The 10802-nt window shown below is 51.7% G+C and overlaps 1 protein-coding gene across 1 annotated transcript; it reads right to left on the bottom strand.

Moving 5' to 3' along the window:
• Positions 1 to 17: 17 nt before the first annotated feature.
• LOC108489996 (H-2 class I histocompatibility antigen, Q10 alpha chain-like) lies at positions 18 to 509 on the bottom strand. The gene is made up of 2 exons (XM_017800150.2): positions 394 to 509; positions 18 to 284 (listed from the first exon to the last, which is right to left on the bottom strand). The coding sequence occupies exons 1-2, from the start codon at positions 455 to 457 to the stop codon at positions 64 to 66; spliced, it is 285 nt and encodes a 94-aa protein (XP_017655639.1). The 5' UTR covers positions 458 to 509; the 3' UTR covers positions 18 to 63.
• Positions 510 to 10802: the final 10293 nt, after the last annotated feature.

Below are 10802 nucleotides of genomic sequence, written 5' to 3'. Positions count from 1 at the left end.
TCGGGGTCACTCACCGTCCTCGCTCTGGTTGTAGTAGCCGCGCAGGGTCCGCAGGTTCTCACACTAAGTCTGTGCCTGTGCCTTGTGGTTCCGCGTGTCCCGCTCCCAGTACTCCGGCCCCTCCTGCTCCATCCACGGCGCCCGCGGCTCCATCCTCGGATTCTCCGCGTCGCTGTCGAAGCGCACGAACTGCGTGTCGTCCACGTAGCCGACGGCGATGTACCGGGGCTCCCCGAGGCCGGGCCGGGACACGGACGTGTGGAAATACCGCATGGAGTGCGAGCCTGGGGGAAGATAGGGCTGAGACCCCGGACAGGGGCGCGGGGCTCGGGTGGACACGGAGCGGGGCGGGGCCGCCCGGCTGGGCCGTTTCCCTCCCGACCCCGCACTCACCCCCGCGGGTCTGGGTCAGGGCCAGGGCGGCGGTGAGCAGCGGGAGGAGGGTGCGCGGCGCCATCGCCCCATTCTGGAGACTCGGGGACAGTCTGAGTCCGGGCGGGTCTGTTTGGGTTTATAACCGGTGACCGTGGAGACGCTGATTGGCTTCTGTAGGAGCCCGACATCCAATGGGAGAACTGTGACGCGTCATCAGTGTCGGGAGGGAAGACCCCCGACAGCGGTTATGAGACTGAGAAGTAAAATTGCCCAGAGACTCCTCAGTGCTGGGTCTCACCCCACAGTCTTAAAGAGAATGCCATTTAAAAGCCATTAAATGTCATTAAAGAGAAGGGCCATTCGCCTGACCTGGGGCTTTAACCTGACCCCATTGCCTCTGGCACTTGGGTATATGGTTTCCAAGTTCTGGTGCAGAGTCTGTGTAAGTTTTATTTATTTATTTATTTGGTCTTTTTGACACAGGCTCTCCCGTAGCCCAAGCTGGCCTGGAACTCACTAGGTACACCAGGCCAGCCTTGAACTCACAGAGATCCGTCTGCTTCTGCCTCCCTGAGTGCTGGGACTAAAGGTGTGTGCCACCACATCTAGCTAATACATTTTATTTTTAAAATGTATTTTAAAATTGTGTTTATTCCTGGGTCTATTGTAGGCATGTGAGTGCAGGTGCTTATAGAGGCCAGAAGCAGGTGGTGGATCCCCTGGAGCTGGAAATGCAGGCATTTGTGAGTCTCCAGATGTGGGTGCTTTGGACTGAACGCCTGTCCTCTGCAAGAGCAGCCAGTGCTCTTAAATGGTGAGCCATCTCTCCAGCCCCGAGCATTCTTTTGAATACTTTGTTCTATAATCATTTCACATTACACTATAACTAGACAAGTGGTGGTTTAAGTCATTACTGATAATATGAATCCACTATTTAATCTTTCTATTCTGTTGCATTAAAACCACTGGATGTCTCTTGCTAATCACGGATTGATTTTAAAATCATGAGATGATTTTAATTTGTTTTGTTTTGTGGTATTTATATTTGAGACAGCATCTTGTAATGCAGTCGAAGCTGGCTTCAAACTGGTGGTCCTCCTGAATGAAAGGGGAAAACCAAGTAGGGTAAAATGGTATAGGCCTAGTAAAGGAACCGGGGTGTGGGGTACACTAAGAAGTCAGGGGCTGGAGAGCCAGCTCAGTGGTTAAGAGCCCAAGTAGATTGCACATTTATGGGGAATGACTCTGATCATCGGGGGTGCGCTAACTACATCAATTGTCCTGTAGACATAGAACCATATAAATAGGAATTTGGTAGGGGGATGTTTTGGCAATTTGAACAAAAATGCATCAGTCTTTAGTCATCCTCTACTTTGTAAGTAACTGTGAATAAACTCATTTGTTTTTGAGACAGGATTTTACTGTGTAGCTAAAGCTGGCCTGGAACTTACTATGTAGATCAGGCTGGCCTTAAACTCACAAAGATCTGCCTACTTCTGTCTCCTGAGGGCTGAAATTAAAGGTGTGCACCACCATGTCCAGTTTAATAAACTCATTTTACTTATCAGGATGAACTCGGGTGAGTCATTCTTGGGCTGCTGTGGATCTCCTAGCACTGAGGCGGCACTGACTTTCATCTCCCTGGGAAAGTCACAGCAGTGCTGCAGGTCTGGAAGAATGAACAGAGGGGAACAGGGCAGTTCCACACCGGCTTACTGTGCTCCTGCAGGCCCGTGGGGCATGTGGAATCCACTTGTGGCCACTCCTCCATGTAACTGGACAGGCAGACACATACTGGCCTTTTCTGCCGGGCTTCACTTTGTATTACCAGCTAACCCTGATGATATACCAGTCACACAAGCATGATTTCCAAGAGCACTGGCAGGACAAGAGCACCCGCTTGCTCTGCTTAGTCCCCAAGCAGAAGTCCTAGATGCCCCAATACAAGTCAAACCCCTGGCCAGCTTTACTGCTGGAGCTCTGAACCACATTTTGTTTCTGTCAAGCCAGGAGGCCTCATGGATGAGAACAAGAGGTACTCACAGCTCTACATGAGGTCCGTGTGCACATACCATCACCGAGTGATGATTGAAGGAGAGGGCCCCTCAGAACCCCTCCCTGTCCTCTGAGAAAGAGCTGCCCTCCACCTGACTCTGGAAATGCCCTCCATTGTTCAAACCCTTTCCTGGTACATCTGTTTATGGTTTCTGTGGGAATGATCTGGGGCAGAAGAGGAAGAACGTTCTGCCCCAGGTAAGCTAGCCACTGGCTATACAGGTTAAGTCTCTGGAAATCAGCCCTAGATTGTTCCAATCCTTTCCTGGTTATTCTGTGTATGGTTTCTATAGAAATTCGCTGCTTTGTGGTTTTTATGCTTAAAAGCCCTGTGTTTTCACTGTTCAGGGTCACAGCACAACTCCCACGATTGTCTGTGTCCCCAACAGGTTGGCTCCAATAAAGTGCTCCTTTTTACTAAGACTCAGTGTTCGAGTGGTCAATTTAGGGAATTTTACTGACCCGGAACACTGATGAGTCAGTGTAACCGATGCTTAGCCATTTAAAGGAAGACATATGTGATGTGAACCATCCAGATATAGATGATGCGTCTCCCACTGACTCATGTCACATACAGCCCCAGGACTGGAGCCAGGCCCTTCAAATCAAGCTTGTGTCCTTCTAGGAATTAGTGTCTATGGCTAGGGTCTGTGTTGTTGTGGCACAGCAACCCTTTGCTCAGCTCTCAAGGAAAGAAAGCAACCACACAACACTGACCCCTCCAAGGCTGGGGAACATTGCAAAAAAGGAAAGACTGTGAGAGCCGAAGGGGTGAGTGGGACTGAGATGAGGGGGTACTGGGTGGGCCTTTGCCTTCACATGACCATCACCATCCTGAGGTATGGGAGGGAAGGATGACAGTCTGCTGTTAATACAGTCCTATGATTGTCCCCTGGTGAGAGGCTTGTGTTCTCCAGGGTCTTGTGGAACTGCCTTACTGATTCCCAGCAGAGGCCCAGTTGCTGTGGTCCATCACTGACCTGCAGGTCTCCTCTGCCCAGATTTCACATCCCCTGACCCTGGGTCTCAAATGTGAGTGTGCATAGGACCTGAAAGCGTTTGCTGAAAATTCAGGCTCCTCCCTCCACATCCAGGACTCAGATGCCATCCCACTGGGGTACAGCTTGAGAATTTGCTTTATAGGAAAAACTCCAGGAGGTTCCATTCCATAGGTACCATGACTTAGCAGCCTGGTGATTATCCTCCAACAGGAGCTAGAAAGGGAGCTAGAAAGGGAGCATTGAAGGGGGTTCACTGGGGAGCAAAGGGGACTCCAGCTCCAGGACTCCTCCTCAACCCGGTCTGGGCAGAGCCTCCCTTCTTCCTCCTCACGTGGTTACCCGGTTCCACCAACTGTCAAGGACTATGAAGGACCTAGGAAAGGACCTGGGCTGCCTTCCCAGCTCCCAGGCAGGTCTCCTTTGCACCCTTCTAGTTCCCAAGTCCAACCTACCCCAGCCCAGGTACCAAAGGAGAGTCCATGATGTGGGAGGTGGTGAAATAGCCCCTGGAGTGAGAGCCTGGGGGCCGACAGCGGTGAGACTCCGGGACAGGGGCGCGGCCAGGAGCGGGACAGGGGCTCGGGCCCGGGTGGAGAAGGAGCGGGACAGGGGCGCGGGGCTCGGGTGGAGAAGGAGCTGGGCAGGGGCGCGGGGCCCGGGTGGAGAAGGGGCCGCTCAGCTTCTCCAGTTCATTGAGTGGAGGGGTGCGGGAAGGATCTGGGCCACCTCGGGGCGGAGATGCGTCTTTCCGAGGGCTGCGCCCTAGCTCCACCCGGCAAAGAGCGTTTCCCCTCCGCACTCACCCGCGCGGGACTGGGTCAGGTCCAGGCGCAGAGGCGAGCAACGGGTGGAGAGTGCGCGGTGCCATCTAGCTCTCTGGGCTGGGGAGAAGCTGAGTTTGGGCGGGTGGATGGGGACCTTACAACCTGGAACCTTGGTGGTAGTGATTGGAGTCCCAACATCAAATGGGCGTAAAAATGACGTCAACAATGTCTAGGCAGAAGAACTTGACAGAGGCGGGGTGACTCCCAAGTGAAACTCCAGCAGATGGGGAACCCCTGATCGCACCCCAGGTCCTGTCCTCTGACCTGAGACTTTAAGAGTCATTGCCTGGGGACCTGAGACTTGGCTCAGACCTCCATTCTCCAGCTCAGAACGCGGTTTGACATATTGTCTCTGAGTCCCGATCCAGCATCTGACTGTGGGATCCAGGGGAGACCAACAGACTCAGCTCAGTCCTTCTCTAATTTGGTGTTGTGGCGATCTCCTCTACTCCTTCCTAGGATCCTGGAAGCTTCTAGAAGAGAACACAGCCCAGGGAATGTGATGGCAGCAGCGAGCTGGTCTGCAAATGCATTGGAGAGATGGGTTTTCTCTTTAAAGCCGAAGTTGGCCCACCAGCACCTCAGAGACCCCCACAAGGCTATGTCCATCTCCAGCTCAGGTTCTCCCAACTCACAGGGAGCTGTGGGCAGAATTCTATTCTCAGCTCCAGGACGAGGTCCCCGGTGGCTGCTGACAGTCAGGGTGGAGAGGGGACTGCTGGCAACTCCCATGCTTTTTTAAAAAGCCCTCACAATATGATTTTATTAAATTAGTTGCTTTATAAAGCACGCAGATGTCATAATTGTTAACAATTTACCAAACTGTTCACCGGCGCAGTTTGCTTAGCATGTTTTATAAAGGAAAGGAAATACCAAAACCTGGTTAAAGGTGTTTCCAGGGCGGGACATGGAGGCGCAAGCCTTTAATCCCAGCACTCCAGAGGCAGAGGCAGGCGGATCTCTGTGAGTTCAAGGCCAACCTAGTCTACATAGTGAGTTACAGGACGGGGGCGGGGGGGGGGTCGGCGGCTACAGGGAGACCCTGTCTCAAAAAGACTGAAAAAAAAGTGTTTCCATTGAAGCCAAGAAGAACAAAAGAGATTTATTTCTCAGACAGTCTCTGAAAACTAGACAGTCAATGCACATGAGAGTTCACAACTTGCATGGTAATAATGGAGAGGTTTACCTTCCTTAGCTTCAAAGATGGAAGGTTTTGATCATTAAAATTTAATCATCGAATTAGTACTTTTCAGCCGCAGTTATGAAGTAGTTCGAGGAGGTATGGTTAAGGCTATATTACTGAATGGTGCTAGTAAATACTAAACACTTTGTGTGTGTGTCATGTTTCAACCTTCGTTTCCAATTTAGTGACTGCTCTATGGAATCTGATAGAATGATGATAACATTATTAGGTTTGTTTTGCTTTTAAACTATGATTTAGTAGCAACTCAGGCTCCAATTTTAAGCCCTTGGCAACGAGATCCAAGTTCTCTCATTCACACATTAGCACCTAGTGTCCAGGGGTTAAATAACCAGCCCAAAAGATACTGCGCTCCCCACTGTAGCATTTGTCAGACTGAAGGAAAAGGACAGGTAGCACTGAAGGGATTGTGGGCAACACGGAGGCCTCACATGCTTGGACGCGTCCCCCATCATAACCACCACAATCTACCTTTTCTTTTTGGCTTTGTTTGCTTCTGTTTTTCACTGCAAAGCAGTCAATGAACTGGTAATCTTTTTCAAGTCATCAGTTCCAAGGAAATACAGATATCTGGAACTAAGGCTTCCAAAAAGCTGGCATAATATAGTGAGTTTTCATACTGTGTAATTTTGTCTTTGACTGACTTTCCAAATTCTGTGAATCATCTCTTGACAATGGGTTGATAGTGTCTATTCCATAAATTGTATTATGAACACCAAAACTGTCTTTTGCTAATTCAAGGTCTGGCTCCTCCTGTAATTTTAAAAATTTATTATTTTTATTTTATGTGTATTGTCTGCGTGTATGTAAGTGCACCTGTACTCTGTAACGCCCCTGGAGGACAGAAGGCATCAGATCTCATGGAACTGAAGTTGCAGACAGTTGTTAGGTGCCATGTGGGTGCTGGGAATTGAAGCCAGGTCCTCTGCAGGAGCAGCCTGTGCTCTTAACCTCTGAGGCATCTCTCCAGCCCTAACCTCCTGTAATTTCTTCGGCTGCAGTTTCTCTCATTGCTTTTCAGGTATTAGCACATTGGGTCTTCAGGCTCTTCTAAGCGCTTTCTAATCTCTTCTTGCTTTTTCTTCTCTGCTAATTCCAGACTTTTGTTTCTGGTTTCCCTCTCCTTCCTCTTTTTTCCATCATCATCATCCAAGTTGATAGGTTTCGGAGCGCAGAACACGGGAACAACAGGAGACAGAGGAAGTGACCGCATCTGGCCTCAACAGAAGAAACTGTGTTTATTAGCACAGCGAGGGACAGCGGCCTTCCCTGGGATGGAGGCTGTGCAAGGGGCATGGGGTGGGCCAGGCTCTTATATAGGGTTAGTGGCTACAAGGGGATTCTGCAGGGGAGATTTATTTTTGGTCATTCTTGTGGTTTCTCTTGGGACTTCTCCCTGTGACCCTCCCCATACCCAGGCATGGGGAAAGAGGAAGTCCGCAGTATAGAACTGGATGCTGTATGTGTGGGGTCAGACAGTCCGTGGTCAGGGTCCTATGTTGTGCCAATTTCCTTCACCAATTATCCATGAGGTCCTCTCCTTGCCGTCCCAGAGGTCCCTGTGGGCCATATTCCCCCACCCCCACTTCCACATCGGGTCCTCCACAGAGAAGTGTCAGAATCCCAGGAGTCTGAGTCCCCTGCTGTGGTGGCTGCCATCTCCTGAGCATGTGTGTGAAGAGAACTGCGAAGGGCCCCCATGTGTTTTGCCCCAATGGAGCCTCTATGTCCGAAGTCCTCGGTGCAGGGTGTCTCCCATATGGAGTTCCTTACACAGTGGGTCTCGGCTCAGAAAGACTGAGTCCTTTAATGGCTGCCCTGATTGCAAGAGTTCCTCTGGGTAAAGCCAACTGACGTGGAGCCCTACTTACCTCTACAAAGTCCCTTCACCTGATGGGCTGACTCTGGGAAAGCAAATGGCCAGGGTGGTTGCTAGGGAGGAGTGCGGAGATGAGCCCAGCACTGCTGAGTTCCTCCTTGTGTGGGAGACTAGTCACAGTTGACTTATGAAGGTTAAAGAGCTAGGTGGTTGAAGGTGGTCATACTCCCTGCTTAGCTGTGAGAATTTCTTATTTTATGTGTTTGTTTTGCCTTCATGTATATAAATGCACCTGTGTGTGCAATGACCGAGGGGCCAGAAGAGGTGTAGGATCCCTTGAAACTGGAGATACAGACAATTGCTAGCCAACATGTGGGTGTTGGAAACTCTGCAAGAGCATCCAGTGCTCTTAACGCTGAGCCCTCTCTCCAGCCTCAGAGAATTTAATTCCCCTTTTTGCCTGGTCTTTTTGAGACGGTCTCCCTGTAGCTCCAACTGATCTGGAACTTGCCATTTAGACCAGACTGGCCTTGATCTCAGAGATTGCCTCCTGAGTGTAATCAGTTAATTCAGTAGAGCTGTCCTAGCTTAGTTCCTCTCCCAGGTCACAGTCCAGGTGTCCCCAGGGCTCTGGCCTCTCAGGACCTGACTGGAGCTGGACATGGCTCCATCATAAGGCAGTTGGAATGGGCTCAGTTCCTTGATGCCTGGTCCCAGAAGGCCTCTGTCTGCTGCAGGGGCAGGACATGGTTCCCTCAGTGCTAATGCCTGGCTTACTCATCTGTCTCCCAGGCTCATGTGAGCACAACAGCCAGGGGTCCTTCCACAAGATCCTGCTGCAGACAACTGCTGCCTTTGCCCTCCTCTGCTCAGTTGTTCTGACTCCTGTCCTGTGAGGAGAGGTCTGACCTCCCACCTCCTCCAGCCTTGCGATGTGTCCAGACCCTGACCTCCCCTCAGCGGCTCTGCCCAGGTGGCCACTTCCTCATTCTTCCCGAACACACAGACATGCTCCTGCCTCAGTGTATCTGCCCTGCAGGGTCCACAGTCTGGAAAGAACTTGGTCCCGATGCACCCAGAGCAGACTCCTCATGATCTTCAAATCCATCCTCAAACACCACTGTCCCGATGAGGTCACACGAGCACCTGTTCCAACAGCCCCTTCCCTGTCCCACACACCTGCACTCTGACCACCTTCCCCACACCACCTGCTGCCTCCTGACAGGACACCGTCCTGGTTTATTCACCATGGTGTGTCTTGTGCATCTCCCACTGTAACAAACGGTCCATGAGGACAGTTAATTTTTTGGTCTTTTTGGGACAGCGTCTCCCTGTGGCACCTGCTGGCCTAGAACTATGTAGACCAGGCTGGCCTTGAACACAGTTATGTTTTACTCCATGGTGTATTGTAGATGCAATGAAACAGTGTGTCACACAATCACACAGAACATCTGTGGACGATCACCATGGACACTGCTGCATGAACTTCCTGGGGAGTCTGTTTCCAGTCACCTCAGACAGACACAGTGACAAACAGACCGCAGAAAAGAGTCCATCCACATCCAGCCTGGGGAACCAGTCACCTTACTGGGGTCACTCAGGAGCACAGGTGACTCGGCAGGAGCATCACTGAGAAGCCCACCCCAGCCTGAGTGTCCACTCATGACACTGCGTCACTGGAGTCCCCCGCAGAGCTTGCAGCAGCTCTATGGAGCAAACTCCTTCCCCAGACACCATTCACGTAAATATGAGGACAGGCCTCCTGCATCTTCCACATTTCCTGGGCTTCCTGAGTCCTGTAACCTCATTCACGATGCTCCTTCTCCCTCCAGGACCAGTGTATCCATCAGGAGGAAAGTGCTGCACAAGCCCCGCCCACTTCTGGACACACTGTCCTTATTAGCACAGCCTCAGGCCACATGCTGCTCTGTGGCAGTCAGGGAGGAAGGTCCCCACACTGCGCCAGGACCACCTGAGCTTTGTCACAGGTGCTGCCCTCCTCCTCCTCCTTTTCTCCCTCCTTCTGTCCTTCTGTCCTTGACTTATGGATCCTATTGTCAAAATGACCTTAAATGCAAAGGAGAGTCTTCCCATAAATCCTTGAGCTGCCACTGGAGCATCACCAGGATTCCCAGAGGGAGGGAAGGAGGGAGGGAGGGGAGGGGGGAGGGAGAGAGGGAGGGAGGAAGCTGAGCTGAGCAGAACAGGGTTCCATCAGGACCTGAACCAGGATGAGACGCTGTGGATCTGTCCTCACTGCGGATCCTACAATCAGGATTAGTTTATGAAAGACTGGGGAAAGAAGAAGAAATTTCAGAAACAGCCTTGAAGGGCAGGAGACCAGGATTCTGGGATTCATCTCCAGTCTGTAGAAGCTGGGACAATGATGAAAAACATCTCCTGCTGTCACACTCGGGGACCCAAAGGACAGTGAGAGCAGCAGCATCTGTAGGAACAGGAACAGGCCTCGTCCTCCACAGAAACCACGGGACAAGAAACACAGAGAAGATGGGGCTGACCTGGACACGGGAACCCTTGCTGCTCATCATCCTGTGACCACAGACTCTGTCAGCATGTGGTCCTACTAAGTGACAAGGACAAAAGAGCCCAGGAAGTGACAGAGCTGAGGAGTGACCATGTCCAAGTCCATGATGGACTGGACTCCAGCTGGACACAGCCCTGTCCGCATTGGACTCCCACAGCCTCCTCCGGTCACACAGGATAGGAAACACAGATTCCAGAAGGTTCTCAATGCTGGCATTTATTTCCCCACCAAACTTCAGAGGGCGGCATGGAGCTGACAGGATGGAGACGTCCCCGTCCCCCTGTGCTGGAACAGGAAAGCTGGCTGTGGAAGGGAACACAGGACAGAGCAGGGACAGGGGTCCTGCTGGGCAGGGCTGGGCTGGTCTCCCCAGGTCTTCACACTGTACACGCAGGAGAAAGCAGACATCTTCAGACACTGCTGCTCAAAGAGAATCCAGTGGTTCTTCAAGTCAGAGGGAGAGACTTGAACACATCTCCTGTCCCTCAGTCCCACAGGGCAAGCTGTCTCAAGCTGAAGAACAAGGGTCATGATCAGGCATCATAAAGAAAACAGCACCAACACCCACCACTCACACAAAGGCCCAAATTCTGAGAGTCCCTGTGACCCAGTCCAGTCCCCTTTGCCCACCCCCAATCCAGGGCCTCAGGTGTCACCTTTACAAGCCTCAGGAAACAGGTCAGAGCTCTGGGAAGTGTCACCTCCCGCAGAGAAGAAATGAGACACAGAGCCAGAGAGGATGAGATGGAGGAGGAATTATGGGCTGGCTGACTCCCCATGGGATCCATCTCCACCCCAAGGGCCTCAGGGATCCTCCCTCTCTCCACATTCACCTGGAGCCTAGCTCCCTCCTTTTCTACCTGTAAGAAAATCTGTGTGACCAGGGAAGTCCTGAACCCCAGGAATGTTCCAGACTGTGACTGCAGATCCAGGGATGTCCCGACCCGCAGGACAGTCAACGTGGGTTTCTGGAGGGAGGAGA

Source organism: Nannospalax galili, unplaced genomic scaffold (assembly GCF_000622305.1).
Source record: "Nannospalax galili isolate Female #2095 unplaced genomic scaffold, S.galili_v1.0 scaffold721, whole genome shotgun sequence".
Classification (NCBI taxonomy): domain Eukaryota; kingdom Metazoa; phylum Chordata; class Mammalia; order Rodentia; family Spalacidae; genus Nannospalax; species Nannospalax galili.
The sequence above is the reverse complement of the archived record's forward strand: the minus strand, read 5'-3'. Positions and strand labels throughout refer to the sequence as shown.